Genomic DNA, 24,988 nt, shown 5'->3' with positions numbered 1-24,988 from the left:
TGTGTAGGTGCATGTGTGCATGTGTGTGTGCACGCTTCAATGACCACTGTTGGACCCAATGGCGATCAAGGACCTCAGGGAGCCACCCATAATTCACAACGGTCACAGCAAACTCTGTTGCATCACAACTGGTGGCCAACAGTCGTAACCAACACCGCCGCCGACCCACAGGAGAATACCATCGCACAGTGGTATCAGACCAACCACAATCAGCCAGCCCTCAAACCAAACCATTCGACCTAGAAGAACTCGAAACCCGAAAAAGCAGCAGGGATTGATGACATACTGGCAAAAATTATACAGCACCTGGAACCTAACGCAAAGACCTGGCTCGTAGGGATGCTGAACACATGCATGGCACAGAAAACCATCCCTTCTGTCTGGAGAAAGGTCAAAGTGGTTGCAATCCCCAAACCTGGCAAAGACCCATCATCCTCAAAGAGCTACCGACCCATTTCCCTCCTCTGCATCACCTACAAGAGAGGCTGCTACTCCAACGCCTCATACCACTCATAGACACCAAGCTGACTAAAGACCAAGCTGGTTTCCGTCCCGTCCTGTGCTGGACAGAGCTCAACCTCACCCAACACTTCGAGGATGGGTTTGAGGGAAAACAAATAACTGGAGCAGCAACTGGAGGGCGAAGCAAGCACGCAGGCAGCTTGTGCCTGCCTGCGTGCCTGCCTGCCTTCCTGCCTGCCTTCCTGCCTGCCTTCCTCATGTGGAAACTGCATAGTTGACTTTGTGTGTGTCTTTCTTTTTCTGTCTGTCTTTCTTAGGATGAAGATCAAGGTAGACGCCGTTGGAAGGCTCAACACAAGCCGATGCCCCTAGAGATCCATCCCAAAGCTTCCCTCAGGGAGCCCAGCAAGCCAGCTAGCCAGCAAGCCCGCCCAGTCAGCCAACGCAGCCAGCCAGCTCCGCCAGTCAGCCAGTGTAGAAAGTCAGGCTGACAAGCCAGAGCATATCAGCCCTTGCAGTCCGCCATTGCAGCCATACCAGCCTTGCTCAGTCAGCTCAGCCAGGCCTCTCTCGAGGCCTGGCTCTCTGTCTGCCTTGCCCGGTCTGCCCTGCCCTGCCTTGCAGCAACAGAACCAGCCTTGCTAGCAAGCCAGCCAGCTCAGAATACGAGCTCAGCAAGCCAACGCAGCTGGCAAGCACGCAGTTAGTCTAAACCAGTTTCAGACAGGCAGGCCAAGGCAGACAGACAGGAAGACCGAGGCGCCTAGGCAGGCAGACAGGCCAGGAAGGCAACAAAGTGCAGGCAGGGGGACTATCCGGCCTAAGGCTGCGCTGCAAGGGTTGGAGCCTGGCCAGCTCCTGCTGGTCTTGGCTGCGGTAACCTAGTCTGGGCTTGCTGCTGCACTGGCTTGCTCAGCTCGCATTCTGAGCTGGCTGGCTTGCCAGAAAGGCTGGTTCTGTTGCTGCAAGGCAGGGCAGGGCAGACCGGGCCAGGCAGACAGAGAGCCAGGCCTCGAGAGAGGCCTGGCTGAGCTGACTGAGCAAGGCTGGTATGGCTGCAGTGGCTGACTGCAACGGCTGATATGCTCTGGCTTGGCAGCCTGACTTTCTACACTGGCTGACTGGCGGAGCCGACTGGCTGCGTTCGCTGACTGGGCAGGGTTGCTGGCTAGCTGGCTTGCTGAACTCCCTGAGGGAAGCTTTGGGATGGATCTCTAGGGGCATCGGCTTGTGTTGAGCCTTCCAACGGCGTCTACCTTGATCTCCGTCCTAAGAAAGAAAGACAGAAAAAGAAAGACACACACAAACCCAACTATGCAGCTTGCACCTGAGGAACCGAGACGCGAAAAACCGCCACCGACCCACAGGAGAATACCATCGCACAGTGGTATCAGACCAACCTCAATCAGCCAGCCCTCAAACCAAACCCTTCGACCTAGAAGAACTCGAAACTGCAATGGGAAAGTTGAAACCCGGAAAAGCAGCAGGGATTGATGACATACTGGCAGAAATGATACAGCACCTGGGACCTAACGCAAAGACCTGGCTCGTGGGGATACTGAATACATGCATGGCACAGAAAACCATCCCTTCTGTCTGGAGAAAGGCCAAAGTGGTTGCAATCCCCAAACCTGGCAAAGACCCATCATCCCCAAAGAGCTACCGACCCATTTCCCTCCTCTGCATCACCTACAAGAGAGGCTGCTACTCCTGTTTACATTCGAGGGTTGCCGGTCCTCTCGAACGGAACAGTTTAACGTCATGCCCAGGACGAAAAGATATAGAGAACACCAACATGACAAATAACAGCAGGAAGGCATGAGCCACAATCCACCGTCTTGGCAAAGACCACACCACCCATAATTCACAACGGTCACAGCAAACTCTGTTGCATCACAACTGGTGTAGGTATTGGATGGAGCCCGCACATCACAGGTGTAAAAAAAACGTTCTGTATTGAAATACTGACAACGTTTCGATCTATTTGATCTTCATCAGGTCATGTGTACACAAAACATACACTTTTATACTAAGGGAGTGCCCCCATCAACCAATAGAAACACCACATTTTGGTGCCCCTCCCATCACTGCAGGTGTGACACGTCAACCCTGAGTGAGTATGTGGGGACCCAGACATATTGATGTAAATACAGTCTGTTCAGAAATGTTAGTGCCTCTCATAGAGCTTGTAGGTGATGCAGAGGAAGGAAATGGGTCGGTAGCTCTTCTGGGATAATGGGTCTTTGCCAGGTTTAGGGATTGCAACCACTTTGGCCTTTCTCCAGACAGAAGGGATGGTTTTCTGTGCCATGCACGTGTTCAGCATCCCCACAAGCCAGGTCTTTGCGCTAGGTCCCAGGTGCTGTATCATTTCTTCCAGCATGTCATCAATCCCTGCTGCTTTTCTGGGTTTCAACTTTCCCGTTGCAGTTTCAAGTTCTTCTAGGTCGAAGGGTTTGGTTTGAGGACTGGCTGATTGTGGTTGGTCTGATACCACTGTGCGATGGTATTCTATGTGGGTCGGTGGCGGTGTTGTTTACGACTGTTGGCCACCAGTTGTGACCAACACCGCCACCGACCCACAGGAGAATACCATCACACAGTGGTATCAGACCAACCTCAATCAGCCAGCCCTCAAACCAAACCCTTCGACCTAGAAGAACTCGAAACTGCAATGGGAAAGTTGAAACCCGGAAAAGCAGCAGGGATTGATGACATACTGGCAGAAATGATACAGCACCTGGGACCTAACGCAAAGACCTGGCTCGTGGGGATACTGAATAAATGCATGGCACAGAAAACCATCCCTTCTGTCTGGAGAAAGGCCAAAGTGGTTGCAATCCCCAAACCTGGCAAAGACCCATCACCCCCAAAGAGCTACCGACCCATTTCCCTCCTCTGCATCACCTACAAGAGAGGCTGCTACTCCAACGCCTCATACCACTCACAGACACCAAGCTGACTAAAGACCAAGCTGGTTTCCGTCCTGGCCGCTCCTGTGCTGGACAGAGCTCAACCTCACCCAACACATGGAGGATGGGTTTGAGGGAAAACAAATAACTGGAGCAGCATTCAGAGATCTCTCTGCTGCCTATGACACTGTCCAACACCGCACAATGGTCGGGAAAAGCCTCCTCAACAACAGGCGCTTCTATGTCCAGTTAAATGACCAGAGGAGTAAATGGAAAGCCCAAAAGAACGGCCTACCACAAGGTAGCCTGCTCGCCCCCTCCTTTTCAATATCTACACAAACGTCCAGCCACTACCCAAAGTAGTAGTACTGGAATGAAATGATAGAACACCTCACACACACATAGTTTCCTTTCGTGGCTGTTTACATTCGAGGGTCGCCGGTCCTCTCGAACGGAACAGTTTAACGTCATGCCCAGGACGAAAAGATATAGAGAACACCAACATGACAAATAACAGCAGGAAGGCATGGGCCACAATCCACCGTCTTGGCAAAGACCACACCACCCATAATTCACAACGGTCACAGCAAACTCTATTGCATCACAACTGGTGTAGTTATTGGATGGAGCCCGCACACCACCAAAAAAAGAAAAACAACATACTATAGTATGCCCTCCGTGACCATGGACTTTAGCCTTTCGCTTTTCTGCGATTTAACCTTTTTTCAAATCCTCAACAATGATGAAGAATCGTGCACTATAGCGTGCCACTTAATGACCTTGACCAATATCAATGACCTTGAGCAGTATAAATTACCTTCAATAAGACTAGTAAATTACCTTGACCAGTATAAATGACCTTGACAAGTACAAATGACCGTGACCAGTATAAATGACCTTCACCAGTAGAAATGACCGTGACCAGTATATGACTGTGACCAGTATACATGACCTTCATGAGACTAGTAAATGACCGTGACCAGTATAAATGACCTTTATAAGACTAGTAAATGATCTTCACCAGTATAAATGACCTTGACCAGTATGCGGTCCGTGACCATGGACTATAGCCTTTTGCTTTTCCTTGATTTTCACCTTTAAAAAATCCTCAACAATGATGAAGAATCGCGCACTATAGCGCGCCGCTCAATGACCTGAGACCATGGACCAATGAATGAAATACAACACATTGAGCAGGGCACTGCAGGGAGTTGAACCCCGTTCCGGTAAACCAGAAGTCCGACACCAGTGCCTTAGTTTTTGTGTTGTTGTTAATTTAAAGGTCCAGGTGTGCATACGCATGTGCGCCTGTGCGTGTGTAGGTGCATGTGTGCATGTGTCTGTGCACGCTTCAATGACCACTGTTGGACCCCATGGGGATCAAGGACCTCAGGGAGCCACCCATAATTCACAACGGTCACAGCGAACTCTGTTGCATCACAACTGGTGGCCAACAGTCGTAACCAACACCGCCGCCGACCCACAGGAGAATACCATCGCACAGTGGTATCAGACCAACCACAATCAGCCAGCCCTCAAACCAAACCCTTCGACCTAGAAGAACTCGAAACTGCAATGGGAAAGTTGAAACCCGGAAAAGCAGCAGGGATTGATGACATACTGGCAGAAATTATACAGCACCTGGAACCTAACGCAAAGACCTGGCTCGTGGGGATGCTGAACACATGCATGGCACAGAAAACCATCCCTTCTGTCTGGAGAAAGGCCAAAATGGTTGCAATCCCCAAACCTGGCAAAGACCCATCATCCTCAAAGAGCTACCGACCCATTTCCCTCCTCTGCATCACCTACAAGAGAGGCTGCTACTCCAACGCCTCATACCACTCATAGACACCAAGCTGACTAAAGACCAAGGTGGTTTCCGTCCCGTCCTGTGCTGGACAGAGCTCAACCTCACCCAACACATTGAGGATGGGTTTGAGGGAAAACAAATAACTGGAGCAGCAACTGGAGGGCGAAGCAAGCACGCAGGCAGCTTGTGCCTGCCTGCGTGCCTGCCTGCCTTCCTGCCTGCCTTCCTCATGTGGAAGCTGCATAGTTGACTTTGTGTGTGTCTTTCTTTTTCTGTCTGTCTTTCTTAGGATGAAGATCAAGGTAGACGCCGTTGGAAGGCTCAACACAAGCCGATGCACCTAGAGATCCATCCCAAAGCTTCCCTCAGGGAGTCCAGCAAGCCAGCTAGCCAGCAAGCCCGCCCAGTCAGCCAACGCAGCCAGCCAGCTCCGCCAGTCAGCCAGTGTAGAAAGTCAGGCTGACAAGCCAGAGCATATCAGCCCTTGCAGTCCGCCATTGCAGCCATACCAGCCTTGCTCAGTCAGCTCAGCCAGGCCTCTCTCGAGGCCTGGCTCTCTGTCTGCCTGGCCCGGTCTGCCCTGCCCTGCCTTGCAGCAACAGAACCAGCCTTGCTAGCAAGCCAGCCAGCTCAGAATACGAGCTCAGCAAGCCAGCGCAGCTGGCAAGCACGCAGTTAGTCTTAACCAGTTTCAGACAGGCAGGCCAAGGCAGACAGACAGGAAGACCGAGGCGCCTAGGCAGGCAGACAGGCCAGGAAGGCAACAAAGTGCAGGCAGGGGGACTATCCGGCCTAAGGCTGCGCTGCAAGGGTTGGAGCCTGGCCAGCTCCTGCTGATCTCCGCTGAGTGGCTGTGGCTGCACAGTAAGGCTGCAGTAACCTAGTCTGGGCTTGTTGCTGCACTGGCTTGCTCAGCTCGCATTCTGAGCTGGCTGGCTTGCCAGAAAGGCTGGTTCTGTTGCTGCAAGGCAGGGCAGGGCAGACCGGGCCAGGCAGACAGAGAGCCAGGCCTCGAGAGAGGCCTGGCTGAGCTGACTGAGCAAGGCTGGCATGGCTGCAGTGGCTGACTGCAAGGGCTGATATGCTCTGGCTTGGCAGCCTGACTTTCTACACTGGCTGACTGGCGGAGCTGACTGGCTGCGTTCGCTGACTGGGCAGGCTTGCTGGCTAGCTGGCTTGCTGGGCTCCCTGAGGGAAGCTTTGGGATGGATCTCTAGGGGCATCGGCTTGTGTTGAGCCTTCCAACGGCGTCTACCTTGATCTCCGTCCTAAGAAAGAAAGACAGAAAAAGAAAGACACACACAAACCCAACTATGCAGCTTCCACCTGAGGAACCGAGACGCGAAAAAAGAACTGAGCGTCACTTGGGATGGTCACAAACTCTCCAACCATACCCACCCCATGTATCTTGGAGTTACACTGGACAGGACACTCTTCTTCAAAAAACACCTGGAGAACACAAAAGCCACGGTCAACACCCACAATAACATCCTGTGAAAACTAGTGAACTCCAAGAGGGGCGCAGACCCACAAACAATCTGTGCAACTGCCATGGCCCTGTCTTTCTCTACAGCAGAGTATGCCTGCTCAAGCTGGAGCCGATCACGTCACACCAAATTGGTCGACACAGCCCTAAATGACACCTGTCGCATCAACACGGGATGCGTCAAGACAACACCTGTCCCGTGCCTTTATGCGCTAGCCGGCACCTCCCCCCGCACATCAGACGACTGTGTATCGCTCAAGATGAATGGAGAACACAGGAGATAGACAGTGAAGTTGGGAATGAACGAAGGAAAGTCTGGAATGAAATGATAGAGAACACCTCACACACACATAGTTTCCTTTTGTGGCTGTTTACATTCGAGGGTCGCCGGTCCGCTCGAACGGAACAGTTTAACGTCATGCCCAGGACGAAAAGATATAGAGAACACCAACATGACAAATAACAGCAGGAAGGCATGGGCCACAATCCACCGTCTTGGCAAAGACCACACCACCCATAATTCACAACGGTCACAGCAAACTCTATTGCATCACAACTGGTGTAGTTATTGGATGGAGCCCGCACACCACCAAAAAATGAAAAACAACATACTATAGTATGCCCTCCGTGACCATGGACTTTAGCCTTTCGCTTTTCTGCGATTTAACCTTTTTTCAAATCCTCAACAATGATGAAGAATCGCGCACTATAGCGTGCCACTTAATGACCTTGACCAATATCAATGACCTTGAGCAGTATAAATTACCTTCAATAAGGCTAGTAAATGACCTTGACCAGTATAAATGACCTTGACAAGTACAAATGACCTTGACCAGTATAAATGACCTTCACCAGTAGAAATGACCGTGACCAGTATATGACTGTGACCAGTATAAATTACCTTCATGAGACTAGTAAATGACCTTGACCAGTGTAAATGACCTTTACAAGACTAGTAAATGATCTTCCCCAGTATAAATGACCTTGACCAGTATGCGGTCCGTGACCATGGACTATAGCCTTTTGCTTTTCCTTGATTTTCACCTTTAAAAAATCCTCAACAATGATGAAGAATCGCGCACAATAGCGCGCCGCTCAATGACCTGAGACCATGGACCAATGAATGAAATACAACACATTTGAGCAGGGCACTGCAGGGAGTTGAACCCCGTTCCGGTAAACCAGAAGTCCGACACCAGTGCCTTAGTTTTTGTGTTGTTGTTCATTTAAAGGTCCAGGTGTGCATACGCATGTGCGCCTGTGCGTGTGTAGGTGCATGTGTGCATGTGTGTGTGCACGCTTCACCACTGTTGGACCCCATGGGGATCAAGGACCTCAGGGAGCCACCCATAATTCACAACGGTCACAGCGAACTCTGTTGCATCACAACTGGTGGCCAACAGTCGTAACCAACACCGCCGCCGACCCAAAGGAGAATACAATCGCACAGTGGTATCAGACCAACCACAATCAGCCAGCTCTCAAACCAAACCCTTCGACCTAGAAGAACTCGAAACTGCAATGGGAAAGTTGAAACCCGGAAAAGCAGCAGGGATTGATGACATACTGGCAGAAATGATACAGCACCTGGAACCTAACGCAAAGACCTGGCTCGTGGGGATGCTGAACACATGCATGGCACAGAAAACCATCCCTTCTGTCTGGAGAAAGGCCAAAGTGGTTGCAATCCCCAAACCTGGCAAAGACCCATCATCCTCAAAGAGCTACCGACCCATTTCCCTCCTCTGCATCACCTACAAGAGAGGCTGCTACTCCAACGCCTCATACCACTCATAGACACCAAGCTGACTAAAGACCAAGGTGGTTTCCGTCCCGTCCTGTGCTGGACAGAGCTCAACCTCACCCAACACATTGAGGATGGGTTTGAGAGAAAACAAATAACTGGAGCAGCAACTGGAGGGCGAAGCAAGCACGCAGGCAGCTTGTGCCTGCGTGCCTGCCTTCCTGCCTGCCTTCCTCATGTGGAAGCTGCATAGTTGACTTTGTGTGTGTCTTTCTTTTTCTGTCTGTCTTTCTTAGGATGAAGATCAAGGTAGACGCCGTTGGAAGGCTCAACACAAGCCGATGCCCCTAGAGATCCATCCCAAAGCTTCCCTCAGGGAGTCCAGCAAGCCAGCTAGCCAGCAAGCCCGCCCAGTCAGCCAACGCAGCCAGCCAGCTCCGCCAGTCAGCCAGTGTAGAAAGTCAGGCTGACAAGCCAGAGCATATCAGCCCTTGCAGTCCGCCATTGCAGCCATACCAGCCTTGCTCAGTCAGCTCAGCCAGGCCTCTCTCGAGGCCTGGCTCTCTGTCTGCCTGGCCCGGTCTGCCCTGCCCTGCCTTGCAGCAACAGAACCAGCCTTGCTAGCAAGCCAGCCAGCTCAGAATACGAGCTCAGCAAGCCAGCGCAGCTGGCAAGCACGCAGTTAGTCTTAACCAGTTTCAGACAGGCAGGCCAAGGCAGACAGACAGGAAGACCGAGGCGCCTAGGCAGGCAGACAGGCCAGGAAGGCAACAAAGTGCAGGCAGGGGGACTATCCGGCCTAAGGCTGCGCTGCAAGGGTTGGAGCCTGGCCAGCTCCTGCTGATCTCCGCTGAGTGGCTGTGGCTGCACAGTAAGGCTGCAGTAACCTAGTCTGGGCTTGTTGCTGCACTGGCTTGCTCAGCTCGCATTCTGAGCTGGCTGGCTTGCCAGAAAGGCTGGTTCTGTTGCTGCAAGGCAGGGCGGGGCAGACCGGGCCAGGCAGACAGAGAGCCAGGCCTCGACAGAGGCCTGGCTGAGCTGACTGAGCAAGGCTGGCATGGCTGCAGTGGCTGACTGCAAGGGCTGATATGCTCTGGCTTGGCAGCCTGACTATCTACACTGGCTGACTGGCGGAGCTGACTGGCTGCGTTCGCTGACTGGGCAGGCTTGCTGGCTAGCTGGCATGCTGGGCTCCCTGAGGGAAGCTTTGGGATGGATCTCTAGGGGCACCGGCTTGTGTTGAGCCTTCCAACGGCGTCTACCTTGATCTCCGTCCTAAGAAAGAAAGACAGAAAAAGAAAGACACACAAACCCAACTATGCAGCTTCCACCTGAGGAACCGAGACGCGAAAAAAGAACTGAGCGTCACTTGGGATGGTCACAAACTCTCCAACCATACCCACCCCATGTATCTTGGAGTTACACTGGACAGGACACTCTTCTTCAAAAAACACCTGGAGAACACAAAAGCCACGGTCAACACCCACAATAACATCCTGTGAAAACTAGTGAAATCCAAGAGGGGCGCAGACCCACAAACAATCTGTGCAACTGCCATGGCCCTGTCTTTCTCTACAGCAGAGTATGCCTGCTCAAGCTGGAGCCGATCACGTCACACCAAATTGGTCGACACAGCCCTAAATGACACCTGTCGCATCAACACGGGATGCGTCAAGACAACACCTGTCCCGTGCCTTTATGCGCTAGCCGGCACCTCCCCCCGCACATCAGACGACTGTGTATCGCTCAAGATGAATGGAGAACACAGGAGATAGACAGTGAAGTTGGGAATGAACGAAGGAAAGTCTGGAATTAAATGATAGAGAACACCTCACACACACATAGTTTCCTTTTGTGGCTGTTTACATTCGAGGGTCGCCGGTCCTCTCGAACGGAACAGTTTAACGTCATGCCCAGGACGAAAAGATATAGAGAACACCAACATGACAAATAACAGCAGGAAGGCATGGGCCACAATCCACCGTCTTGGCAAAGACCACACCACCCATAATTCACAACGGTCACAGCAAACTATTGCGTCACAACTGGTGTAGTTATTGGATGGAGATGAAGAATCGCGCACTATAGCGCGCCGCTCAATGACCTGAGACCATGGACCAATGAATGAAATACAACACATTGAGCAGGGCACTGCAGGGAGTTGAACCCCGTTCCGGTAAACCAGAAGTCCGACACCAGCGCCTTAGTTTTTGTGTTGTTGTTCATTTAAAGGTCCATGTGTGCATGTGTGTGTGCACGCTTCAATGGCCACTGTTGGACCCCATGGGGATCAAGGACCTCAGGGAGCCACCCATAATTCACAACGGTCACAGCGAACTCTGTTGCATCACAACTGGTGGCCAACAGTCGTAACCAACACCGCCGCCGACACACAGGAGATTACCATTGCACAGTGGCATCAGACCAACCACAATCAGCCAGCCCTCAAACCAAACCCTTCGACCTAGAAGAACTCGAAACCGCAATGGGAAAGTTGAAACCCGGAAAAGCAGCAGGGATTGATGACATACTGGCAGAAATTATACAGCACCTGGAACCTAACGCAAACACCTGGCTCGTAGGGATGCTGAATACATGCATGGCACAGAAAACCATCCCTTCTGTCTGGAGAAAGGCCAAAGTGGTTGCAATCCCCAAACCTGGCAAAGACCCATCATCCCCAAAGAGCTACCGACCCATTTCCCTCCTCTGCATCACCTACAAGAGAGGCTGCTACTCCTGTTTACATTTGAGGGTCGCCGGTCCTCTCGAACGGAACAGTTTAACGTCATGCCCAGGACGAAAAGATATAGAGAACACCAACATGACAAATAACAGCAGGAAGGCATGAGCCACAATCCACCGTCTTGGCAAAGACCACACCACCCATAATTCACAACAGTCACAGCAAACTATGTTGCAACACAACTGGTGTAGGTATTGGATGGAGCCCGCACATCACAGGTATAAAAAAAACGTTCTGTATTGAAATACTGACAACGTTTCGATCTATTTGATCTTCATCAGGTCATGTGTACACAAAACATACACTTTTATACTAAGGGAGTGCCCCCATCAACCAATCAAAACACCACATTTTGGTGCCCCTCCCATCACTGCAGGTGTGACACGTCAACCCTGAGTGAGTAGGTGGGGACCCAGACATATTGATGTAAATATAGTCTGTTCAGAAATGTTAGTGCCTCTCATAGAGCTTGTAGGTGATGCAGAGGAAGGAAATGGGTCGGTAGCTCTTCGGGGATAATGGGTCTTTGCCAGGTTTATGGATTGCAACCACTTTGGCCTTTCTCCAGACAGAAGGGATGGTTTTCTGTGCCATGCACGTGTTCAGCATCCCCACAAGCCAGGTCTTTGCGCTAGGTCCCAGGTGCTGTATCATTTCTTCCAGCATGTCATCAATCCCTGCTGCTTTTCCGGGTTTCAACTTTCCCATTGCAGTTTCAAGTTCTTCTAGGTCGAAGGGTTTGGTTTGAGGACTGGCTGATTGTGGTTGGTCTGATACCACTGTGCGATGGTATTCTATGTGGGTCGGTGGCGGTGTTGGTTACGACTGTTGGCCACCAGTTGTGACCAAGACCGCCAACGATCAACAGGAGAATACCATCACACAGTGGTATCAGACCAACCTCAATCAGCCAGCCCTCAAACCAAACCCTTCGACCTAGAAGAACTCGAAACTGCAATGGGAAAGTTGAAACCCGGAAAAGCAGCAGGGATTGATGACATACTGGCAGAAATGATACAGCACCTGGGACCTAGCACAAAGACCTGGCTCGTGGGGATACTGAATAAATGCATGGCACAGAAAACCATCCCTTCTGTCTGGAGAAAGGCCAAAGTGGTTGCAATCCCCAAACCTGGCAAAGACCCATCATCCTCAAAGAGCTACCGACACATTTCCCTCCTCTGCATCACCTACAAGAGAGGCTGCTACTCCAACGCCTCATACCACTCAGACACCAAGCTGACTAAAGACCAAGCTGGTTTCCGTCCAGGCCGCTCCTGTGCTGGACAGAGCTCAACCTCACCCAACACATTGAGGATGGGTTTGAGGGAAAACAAATAACTGGAGCAGCATTCAGAGATCTCTCTGCTGCCTACGACACTGTCCAACACCGCACAATGGTCAGGAAAAGCCTCCTCAACAACAGGCGCTTCTATGTCCAGTTAAATGACCAGAGGAGTAAATGGAAAGCCCAAAAGAACGGCCTACCACAAGGTAGCCTGCTCGCCCCCTCCTTTTCAATATCTACACAAATGTCCAGCCACTACCCAAAGTAGTAGTACTGGAATGAAATGATAGAGAACACCTCACACACACACATAGTTTCCTTTCGTGGCTGTTTACATTCAAGGGTCGCCGGTCCTCTCGAACGGAACAGTTTAACGTCATGCCCAGGACGAAAAGATATAGAGAACACCAACATGACAAATAACAGCAGGAAGGCATGAGCCACAATCCACCGTCTTGGCAAAGACCACACCACCCATAATTCACAACAGTCACAGCAAGCTCTGTTGCATCACAACTGGTGTAGGTATTGGATGGAGCCCGCACATCACAGGTATAAAAAAAAAAAACGTTCTGTATTGAAATACTGACAACGTTTCGATCTATTTGATCTTCATCATGTCATGTGTACACAAAACATACACTTTTATACTAAGGGAGTGCCCCCATCAACCAATCAAAACACCACATTTTGGTGCCCCTCCCATCACTGCAGGTGTGACACGTCAACCCTGAGTGAGTAGGTGGGGACCCAGACATATTGATGTAAATATAGTCTGTTCAGAAATGTTAGTGCCTCTCATAGAGCTTGTAGGTGATGCAGGAGGGAAATGGGTCGGTAGCTCTTCGGGGATAATGGGTCTTTGCCAGGTTTAGGGATTGCAACCACTTCGGCCTTTTTCCAAACAGAAGGGATGGTTTTCTGTGCTATGCATGTGTTCAGCATCCCCACAAGCCAGGTCCTTGCGTTAGGTCCCAGGTGCTGTATCATTTCTGCCAGTATGCCATCAATCCCTGCTGCTTTTCCGGGTTTCAACTTTCCCATTGCAGTTTCACGTTCTTCTAAGTCGAAGGGTTTGGTTTGAGGGCTGGCTGATTGTGGTTGGTCTGATACCACTGTGCGATGGTATTCTATGTGAGTCGGTGGCGGTGTTGGTTACAACTGTTGGCCACCAGTTGTGACCAAGACCGCCACCGACCCACAGGAGAATACCATTGCACAGTGGTATCAGACCAAGCACAATCAGCCAGCCCTCAAACCAAACCCTTCGACCTAGAAGAACTTGAAACTGCAATGGGAAAGTTGAAACCCGGAAAAGCAGCAGAGATTGATGACCTACTGGCAGAAATGTTACAGCACCTGGGACCCAACACAAAGACCTGGCTTGTGGGGATGCTGAACACATGCATAGCACAGAAAACCATCCCTTCTGTCTGGGAAAAGGCCAAAGTGGTTGCAATCCTTAAACCTGGCAAAGACCCATTATCCACAAAGAGCTACCGACCCATTTCCCTCTGCATCACCTACAAGGCTATATGAGAAGCTGCTACTCCAACGCCTCGTTGCCACTCATAGATACCAAGCTGACTAAAGACCAAGCTGGTTTCCGTCCCAGCCGCTCCTGTGCTGGACAGAGCTCAACCTCACCCAACACATTGAGGATGGGTTTGAGGGGAAACAAATAACTGGAGCAGCATTCAGAGATCTCTCTGCTGCCTACGACACTGTCCAACACCGCACAATGGTCAGGAAAAGCCTCCTCAACAACAGGCGCTTCTATGTCCAGTTAAATGACCAGAGGAGTAAATGGAAAGCCCAAAAGAACGGCCTCCCACAAGGTAGTGTGCTCGCCCCCCTCCTTTTCAATATCTACACAAACGACCAGCCACTACCCAATGCCTAATGCCAGCATTTCATCTACGCCGACAACCTCTGCATTACGACCCAACAAGCAGACTTCCAGAAGATTGAGTCTGTCCTTGAAAGTGCCCTCCAAGAAATGTCAAGCTACTACAATACAACCACCTGAAACCCAACCCATAGAGAACACCTCACACACACATAATTTCCTTTCGTGGCCGTTTACATTCGAGGGTCGCTGGTACTCTCGAACGGAACAGTTTAACGTCATGCCCAGGACGAAAAGATATAGAGAACACCAACATGACAAATAACAGCAGGAAGGCATGAGCCACAATCCACCGTCTTGGCAAAAACCACACCACCCATAATTCACAACGGTCACAGCAAACTCTGTTGCATCACAACTGGTGTAGGTATTGGATGGAGCCCGCACTTCACAGGTATAAAAAAAACGTTCTGTATTGAAATACTGACAACGTTTCGATCTATTTGATCTTCATCAGGTCATGTGTACACAAAACATACACTTTTATACTAAGGGAGTGCCCCCATCAACCAATCAAAACACCACATTTTGGTACCCCTCCCATCACTGCAGGTGTGACACGTCAACCCTGAGTGAGTAGGTGGGGACCCAGACATATTGATGTAAATATAGTCTGTTCAGAAATGTTAGTGCCTCTCATAGAGCTTGTAGGTGATGCAGGAGGGAAATGGGTCGGTAGCTCTTCGGGGATAATGGGTCTTTGCCAGGTTTAGGGATTGCAACCACTTCGGCCTTTTTCCAAACAGAAGGGATGGTTTTCTGTGCTATGCATGTGTTCAGCATCCCCACAAGCCAGGTCCTTGCGTTAGGTCCCAGGTGCTGTATCATTTCTGCCAGTATGCCATCAATCCCTGCTGCTTTTCCGGGTTTCAACTTTCCCATTGCAGTTTCACGTTCTTCTAAGTCGAAGGGTTTGGTTTGAGGGCTGGCTGATTGTGGTTGGTCTGATACCACTGTGCGATGGTATTCTATGTGAGTCGGTGACGGTGTTGGTTACAACTGTTGGCCACCAGTTGTGACCAAGACCGCCACCGACCCACAGGAGAATACCATTGCGCAGTGGTATCAGACCAAGCACAATCAGCCAGCCCTCAAACCAAACCCTTCGACCTAGAAGAACTTGAAACTGCAATGGGAAAGTTGAAACCCGGAAAAGCAGCAGGGATTGATGACCTACTGGCAGAAATGTTACAGCACCTGGGACCCAACGCAAAGACCTGGCTTGTGGGGATGCTGAACACATGCATAGCACAGAAAACCATCCCTTCTGTCTGGGAAAAGGCCAAAGTGGTTGCAATCCTTAAACCTGGCAAAGACCCATTATCCACAAAGAGCTACCGACCCATTTCCCTCCTCTGCATCACCTAGAAGAGAGGCTGCTACTCCAACGCCTCTTGCCACTCATAGACACCAAGCTGACTAAAGACCAAGGTGGTTTCCGTCCTGGCCGCTCCTGTGCTGGACAGAGCTCAACCTCAACCAACACATTGAGGATGGGTTTGAGGGAAAACAAATAACTGGAGCAGCATTCAGAGATCTCTCTGCTGCCTACGACACTGTCCAACACCGCACAATGGTCAGGAAAAGCCTCCTCAACAACAGGCGCTTCTATGTCCAGTTAAATGACCAGAGGAGTAAATGGAAAGCCCAAAAGAACGGCCTACCACAAGGTAGCCTGCTCGCCCCCTCCTTTTCAATATCTACACAAACGTCCAGCCACTACCCAAAGTAGTAGTACTGGAATGAAATGATAGAGAACACCTCACACACACATAGTTTCCTTTCGTGGCTGTTTACATTCGAGGGTCGCCGGTCCTCTCGAACGGAACAGTTTAACGTCATGCCCAGGACGAAAAGATATAGAGAACACCAACATGACAAATAACAGCAGGAAGGCATGGGCCACAATCCACCGTCTTGGGGAAAAAATAGCTGATCAATAAGCCCCAAACGCGTTGCACTGCGACGCGTTTTGAGCTTGTACATCGGCTATTTTTGCTACAACAGTAATATGCAACGTGGCCCTCTGGAGTGAGAGTGGAAATATAGTGGACTGTGGAAATATAGTCTCTATCGTCAAAGTTGCCCACCCCCATTCTAAACACTACAACATGCAGAGGAGAAGTCATAACAGAACCATCTAAACACTACAGCATGCAGAGGAGAAGTCATAACAGAACCATCTAAACACTACAACATGCAGAGGAGAAGTCATAACAGAACCATCTAAACACTACAACATGCAGAGGAGAAGTCATAACAGAACCATCTAAACACTACAGCATGCAGAGGAGAAGTCATAACAGAACCATCTAAACACTACAGCATGCAGAGGAGAAGTCATAACAGAACCATCTAAACACTACAACATGCAGAGGAGAAGTCATAGCAGAACCATCTAAACACTACAGCATGCAGAGGAGAAGTCATAACAGAACCATCTAAACACTACAGCATGCAGAGGAGAAGTCATAACAGAACCATCTAAATACTACAACATGCAGAGAAGTCATAACAGAACCATCTAAATACTACAGCATGCAGAGGAGAAGTCATAACAGAACCATCTAAACACTACAGCATGCAGAGGGGAAGTCATAACAGAACCATCTAAATACTACAGCATGCAGAGGAGAAGTCATAACAGAACCATCTAAATACTACAGCATGCAGAGGAGAAGTCATAACAGAACCATCTAAACACTACAACATGCAGAGGGGAAGTCATAACAGAACCATCTAAATACTACGACATGCAGTCATAACAGAACCATCTAAACACTACAGCATGCAGAGGAGAAGTCATAACAGAACCATCTAAACACTACAACATGCAGAGGGGAAGTCATAACAGAACCATCTAAATACTACAACATTCAGTCATAACAGAACCATCTAAACACTACAGCATGCAGTCATAACAGAACCATCTAAATACTACAGCATGCAGAGGAGAAGTCATAACAGAACCATCTAAATACTACAGCATGCAGGGGAGAAGTCATAACAGAACCATCTAAATACTACAACATGCAGAGGGGAAGTCATAACAGAACCATCTAAATAGTAATACTACGACATGCAGTCATAACAGAACCATCTAAACACTACAGCATGCAGAGGAGAAGTCATAACAGAACCATCTAAACACTACAACATGCAAAGGGGAAGTCATAACAGAACCATCTAAATACTACAACATTCAGTCATAACAGAACCATCTAAACACTACAGCATGCAGTCATAACAGAACCATCTAAACACTACTCTGTTCACCTCTAGTCGATTATTTATTCAGCCACGGACCACCATTGTGAGCATAGAGTATAATTATTATGAATAGAGAAGGCACCCAGAGGAAACCCTGAGGCGAAATGGACATAGTGGCCGAATTAAGGTATTGCAGCCTGGCCCCAAACACATGAACGCGCTGGTCCGTTGACTATCATTGTGCACGTTCACGACGGCAGCACGCTAGCTAGCTAACGAACTAGCGTGCATCCCAGAATGCTTTGTTCCTACTGTGTTGTGTTCATATATGTTACTACTACTACTTTATAAAACCATGATCCAGTAGCCGAATGGTTAAGCCGATGGTATGTGAACATCCGGGCCCGGGTTCACTTCCCAGTCGATGACCGAGTTTATTTTCTTCTTAACAAACACAACACTGTTTGTTTGCATCAAGTCGAGGTCCTTTATTCATTCCGTATCTGAGCCACGGGACCACCATTTTTAGGCTCAAATACTGAATGAATAATGGACCTCGACGAGAAAAGCTAAAACAATTGTGCTAGTTTGGTAAGAATGAAGCTAACTCTCAGTCCTCGATGGGGACTCGAACCCGGGCCCTGTTGTCTACTAGGCGCCGAGAGTAACCGTTCGGCTACTGGAACACGGTTTTACAGAGTGGCACGAACATAATATATAAACATCACAACAAGTTAACATAAAGTGATCACAGATGTTTGAACAACAACAACGTTAAGTATTAAATAACATTGAACGTACCTGCTTGCTGCGGACACGACGACGACCGACATGGTGACGTGGCAAAACAACACTGAGCAAAACCCCCTCCACGCGTCTCTTCCGTATTTGAGGGGGGGCGGCACTTCCTTCCGGGTATGACGTGAGGCCACGCCCGCGAGGACGTGGAGCTTTCTTGATTTGAAGGGGGGCGGCACTTCCTTCCGGGTATGACGTGAGGCCACGCCCGCGAGGACGTGGAGCTTTCTTGAGTAAGACCCGGAAGCGGGTTACGTCACGGCTTATAAATAGTCAATACAGACATGAGTCCCCTTCCTGGCAGCGTCCTCAGTGGTCTGGCGGTTTAGACACCCGACTTTGAATTAAACTTTATATAACTTCACGGGTTCAAACCCCTCTGATGTTTTTCTCAATCATTGATTCACAATACCAGAATGCACGTTTAATCATAGTACATAAAGCAGACAGCCCTGTGATTAAACCTTCAGCATTACATTACACTTCAACCCCACTGTGGCTATACCTTTTTATTCACAATGCAAAGTTATTGTACTCCTAATAATATATCATGGTGTAGTCTAGCTCTGGTTTGATTGATTGATTTAAATATTTTATTAATAGTTTGTAGAATTACAGTACATTTCAAGCACAAACTCAATACAAAGACTGTTAACTGTGAGTGGACGACCCAATTAAGCATTACACTTGTTTTAGAGGGTCCACATTGTTCAATTCATCAAAAGTCCACATTGTTCAATTCATCAAAAAACAACATTATTAGGCTACAAACCTACATTATGTGGGATCCTTTAGCTTACAAACGGAGTGACATTTCTGGCCACAACGTGGGTGTCGCTGGGCTGTGGCGCTGCCAACTGACTTTTGTGTTTCCCTCTGCTTCATGATCACCTTTTAGTTCCTTTATTACAGCGAATCAAAGGTGTGTGAAATACTTCTGTAATTAATGACTTGCTGACTATCTCGCGATTTTAGCCTGGATTTAGTGTTCACGCCACATAGGCTATACATTGAAGACCACATAGGCTATAGCTAGCCTACATGAAGACCCGACTCCAGCAGCAGAACTGACAGGTAGGCTACAGTACCAAAAAAAAAGCCCTATCTTGACCACAGAAACGCCCCTAAAAGACACGGTATCCTACCGTCGGTATACGTGTAACATAGTGTGTATAAATTGGCAGATTTTATTTTTTATTTTGCACGTCACTTTCTGACTTTCCAAAGGAAACGTTTTAATGCCTTATTGCTGTGTTGTTGGTGATTTGTGGATTCGTTTTAGATCAATCAGGGATCTGTTAATAACGTAATACTGTACTGCAGTCTGCAGTTGTTCCCAAATCCACATTTGTTGAGCCCCCATTAGACCCCCATTACACACTACTTGATATGTATCAAACAAATTTGGCTAATAATAAATTAATTAACATAATTTCAAACATTAAACCATTTAAACTTCTTCACCTGAACTGACCAGCTCGGTGAAATAACTCAGTACTCAAAACATGTTAATTTATATCAATTTTATTTATAACTGCCAATGTCATGTAAATGTACAACGCACAAAATGTATGTCACCATAACCAAACATGTATTTCTACTTGATAAACCTTATTTATTGGAAGACGGAGCACTTGCAGCATGTATAGATTTTGAGTCTATAATTTTGTTCTAAATACCTGCAAATTGACAAATTGTACATAACTCCTGTACTGGACGCTTTATCGTATAAAGTAAAGAAAATAAAGAACCAGACCACGTGATTAGACAAAAAGTCTCTGCAAAAAAAAAAACAGTTTCTTACCCAAACTTACAAGTGAAACTTCAGTAGTATTTAACCCATTCTGACCTGAGATCAGATTCATACGAGGTTTCCACATGGACACACACTGGTCTGATTAACCCATTCTGACCTGAGATCAGATTCATACGAGGTTTCCACATGGACACACACTGGTCTGATTAACACGGTTCTGAATGTGAAAATCTGACATAACATTTCTATGTTCCGCATCTAGAGCCATACTGTAAAATAGATTCCAGCCTCACAAGAACTATGCATACATTTCACCTGGGCTGGTGGTGATTCACATTAAATGCCAGCAAAGCCATCCATCCTTTAATCACTTGAAACACGTGAAATTATCCTTTACAAATGTTCAAAAACAGCCTCACAATGCTGTGTTGTGAGTTTGTAGATCAGCCATTTTTACAATTGAACATTGTTGTGCGACTAAGTGTATATATTATGTAGGACTTAAGAGGTTAATTACAAAATGATGTAACAATAACTGAACGACTTCTACAAACATCTGTCAAAGGCATCACAAATTTAAAAAAATTGCAGAGTGTGGTTGCCGCAGTGGCTTACATATGCCCCTCCCACTAGTATTGCCAGCCAATTACAATTTCAAGTCACGCCTTAGATCATGCGTAAGTAATTCGGAGGGGATTTAACCCCCGAAATTCATGTTTTTGCGACAAACGGTTACATTTCTCGCATTTGCGGCGCCCCCTATGGATGAAAATGGAATTGCTTTGACATGTGATTGAAATGTGGGATGGATTGGACATTCCGTTCGTGATTTATGGCATTTTTTGTGATATAGGCCCCTCCTACTAACTTCGGAAGACGATTACGGCCGAACGATACGCACTTTCAAAATTCTGCAGTTCAGTTTTAATTGGATGGGTCCAGAGATCACGTGTGCCGATTTCTGTGAGATTTGGACAAAATCTGTAGGAGGAAAAGCAAAAAGTGTGTTTTGGACAAAATTCAAAATGGCGGAAAATCTATCATGGCGGAAATGGGCGTGGCCTATATGGGGAGATGCGTCATGACCCAAGGAATCCAGGGAAAAAATATTTTTTATTTTACGACCTATGGTTCAAGAGTTATAAGCCAAAAGGTAAAGTGGGCTGTTATAGCGCCACCATGAGGCCGACCGATAAAATTTTAAGGTTAAATAATTTTAGGGATAATGTGGAATTATCCCTAAAAGTTTTGTAACTATAGTGATTACAGTCTCCGAGGAACAAATACTTGAATGTGAATTTTTGCCTTTTCCCATTCATGTCAATGGGGAAATTTAATTCACTAATAAATTCATATCAATTAAACTATACAACATTTCTCTTAACAAAATACAAGCACACGATTCCCGATTTTTCCGGTCAATTTGACATATGGCTCAAGTGCGTACAGCGTACAGTGTGGGAGGTATAAAGCGTCAAAATAAAGACTACTCCAGTGAAATAATAAAGTGTCACAGTTACAAGAGTCTGGTTGCCCATTCGGGCAACCACACTAACTAGAATGCTATCTGGCCCTAAACAGAGAATACACAGTGGCAGAATACCTGAGCACCGTGACCGACCCAAAACAAAGAAAAATCTTAACTAGGTACAGACTCAGTGAGCACAGTTTCGCGATCGAGAAAGGCTGTCATAGGCAGACCTGTATCCCGAGAGAAGACAGACTATGCACCCACTGCACACAAAATGAAGTGGAAACCGAGCTACACTTCCTAACCATCTGTCCATTGTACCAAGACATCAGAGACACATACTTCCCACAGATTACAACCACACACAGAGATTTTGAAAACATGACCAATGACAAAAAACTCCCATATCTGCTGGGCGAAGTACAACAATGTGCAAACACAGCAGCAAGATTTGTGAGTTGCTGTGATAGGAGAAGGATATCAAATGGAACACAACCACCCTAAAGACTAATCATTGTGTATATTTCTGCTCTATACCTGCATCGAGTGATCTTGGTACATAGAAATTGATCTATTGAAGATTCTGACTTTCAAATGTACATCATTTTTGTTTTGATTGTATTGCTGTATTGTTGTATTGTTCTTTCTGCTTTGGCAATGTAAACGTATGTTTTCTCATGCCAATAAAGCCCTTTGAATTTAATTGAATTGAATTGTGTGTGTGTGTGTGTGTGTGTGTGTGTGTGTGTGTGTGTGTGTGTGTGTGTGTGTGTGTGTGTGTGTGTGTGTGTGTGTGTGTGTGTGTGTGTGTGTGTGTGTGTGTGTGTGTGTGTGTGTGTGTGTGTGTGTGTGTGTGTGTGTGTGTGTTCTAATCTAGGTGACAGCCCAGGCAACTTGCATCACCCTATCTGCCATGAGCGTGGACCGCTGCTATGTTACAGTATACCCTCTGCAATCTCTCCGACACCGCACCCCACGCATCGCCATGGCCATTTCCTTATCTATCTGGATTGGTACTGTATTATTATTATTATTATTATTATATCACACAATGGAGATACAGCGAGTTGGTTGCATTCAATGCATGTGGAACGATTGGAGGTTTGGTTTAGTTTGTATAAATGGCGGTAGATAAAGGATTCATCTGCTCAGGGTTATTGACTTATTAAGACTGTAAATGAAACAATATAAATGAAGGCGATTACATAATCTCAATTAATCATGATGACTACAGGACACTGAGGACAGTATAATTTGCATCCCTATGGTTGGACACCCATAGCCTGGCATATGGCCAGACTAATATCACTGCACTGGCAGATTCGTCTGGTTTCCAGGCTACGACACCAATACATCCCAAACCAAGACTGCAACAAACCGTGCAGTGTTCTGAGGCAGCCTAAAGGCCTATTCATACTTCAGTTTTAGGTGATAAGGTGACCACCGAAAACTACAACATGACGTCACACCGCGGTGATAAGCTATACTCACCGCTCACCCAAACACTCTTCTCTCTCTGTTTTTACTAATCACTGTTTCGGTGGTCAATTTATCATCTAAATCTAAATGGTATGAATATGACAGTGCCACTGTTGTGCAGTTATGGATTAAGTACCAAATGTACATGCTAATCAAACCACTGTTCACTTTAGGCTCTCTACTTCTGTCAATCCCTGTGGCCCGATACCAGCGTCTGGAGGCTGGCTACTGGTTTGGGCCCCAGACATACTGCAGCGAGGCCTTCCCTTCGCTCTATCTCCAGAGAGCTTTCATCCTCTACAGTTTCCCTTACTCACCATCACAGCCTGCTATGCGTTCATGCTGAAGCGCATGGGTCAGCCCAGTATACAGCCCACGGACAGCAACTACCAGGTACGAGATGGAGAGGCAGAGAAATCAGAATCACAAATATTCATGTATTTGGTCTGTGTAAAAACGTAATAAACAAGTAATTTGGTACGGACATGAATTCCAATATGAAGAGTCCTTGACTCATTTGCAATTTACAATTCATACAAAGAAAACAATTTAGTGCTACAAAGAAACTGTGATAGGCCTACCAGGTAAACAGCAAACCCAGCATCTGTCTAAACAGCTGTCTAGTAACATTCTTAATGCTCAAGCCAATTTAGGCGCAACAATTTTATTAATTTAATTTAATTTGTTTTGTTTTTTTAATGATTTATTTATTTTAAGAAGAAAAGAAAAAAAGCACCCTGGGGGCTGCATCCCACTTTGAAAATTATGTGTTCAAAAGCATGATTTATACCTTGTTGCGTGGCAGTGTAAATTAAAATAGCAGATCTACAAGCTCACAATGCATCCCACTGCTCCTGAGATTATAGAACAGATCAGTTATATTAAGGTTTGCATAACAACCCTCCCGCTTCGTCCCGTGTGCTAGGTGACAGCTCAGGCGGAGCGCACAGCAGCAGTGCGGGCGCGGGTCTCTCGCATGGTGGTGGTGATTGTGGTCCTGTTCCTCATCTGCTGGGGCCCCATCCAGGTCTGCATCCTCTTGCAAGCATTTGGCCTCCACAGCTATGTTCTCTATAAGGTGACTCTCTCTAATACACTGCTCTTCTAGAAGAGTCTCTGTTTGTGTAGTAGTGTAGCCTGCCTGTAGCCTAGAATGGCCTAGGGGAGATTCCATTTTCAGCTGAGCAGTAGATGTTTGGTTTTGCAGGCGTGAGACAGCAGTTTGAATCAACATTGAATTACATTTGCTCTACTGGTGATAGAGTCAGGGCTCGTCGTACGTGGCAAAGTCATTTGTATGCGTTTGTAGTAGTATTCTGTAGCTGGAGGTCATTTAGGTTTTGTTTTCACACTGTCTCATAATTGTGGTGCTGGTGCAGGCTGTGGCCCTAGATTGACTGCTACTGTATGATGAACACACAAATTCTACTTTCATGTCGAATACATGGCATTCTATGCCGGGCGGCAACACTGGCATCAAAATGAAGTACATCTGCAGTGCTGCACTGCTTCACCATGAAGCAACATTCACCATGCTTCATAAATTGTGTTGATCAAAATTCCCTGTTCTACTTCTGATTCTTACATATCACAAAGCCTGTAACGATATTGACACTTTCTGTTTGGATAGTGTGTTCACAGCTGAAGATTTTGGGTCATTGCATGTCTTACTCCAACTCCTCTGTCAACCCGCTGGTTTATGCTTTCATGGGTAACAACTTCAGAAAAGCTTTCAAGCATACGTTCCCTGCTGTCTTCTCCTGGCGTGCTCCGGCAAGAGCCAGGGTGGGGAACGGAGAGAGAGCCAGGGTGGGGAACCGAGAGAGGGAGTGGCAGGCCCCCAAAAGACATACAGAGATGCACTTTCTTTCATCCGGGACACTTGTTATTTATTTATACATGCTCTGGAGATGA

At 47.6% G+C, this 24,988-nt stretch overlaps 1 protein-coding gene across 1 annotated transcript in view; it reads left to right on the top strand.

Annotated features, from left to right (window-relative positions):
* The window catches only part of kiss1rb (KISS1 receptor b), a gene marked incomplete at both ends in the record, with an annotated part of 27,086 nt that extends 2,098 nt beyond the window's left edge, over positions 1–24,988 (top strand). The window contains 5 exon segments of the mRNA XM_083783373.1: positions 22,473–22,608; positions 23,248–23,372; positions 23,378–23,467; positions 24,000–24,152; positions 24,716–24,988. Of these exon segments, the coding sequence (XP_083639499.1) occupies positions 22,473–22,608; positions 23,248–23,372; positions 23,378–23,467; positions 24,000–24,152; positions 24,716–24,988 (777 nt within the window).

Source organism: Protomyctophum parallelum, assembly GCF_964188405.1.
Source record: "Protomyctophum parallelum genome assembly, chromosome: 15".
Lineage (NCBI taxonomy): Eukaryota > Metazoa > Chordata > Actinopteri > Myctophiformes > Myctophidae > Protomyctophum > Protomyctophum parallelum.
The sequence above is the reverse complement of the archived record's forward strand: the minus strand, read 5'-3'. Positions and strand labels throughout refer to the sequence as shown.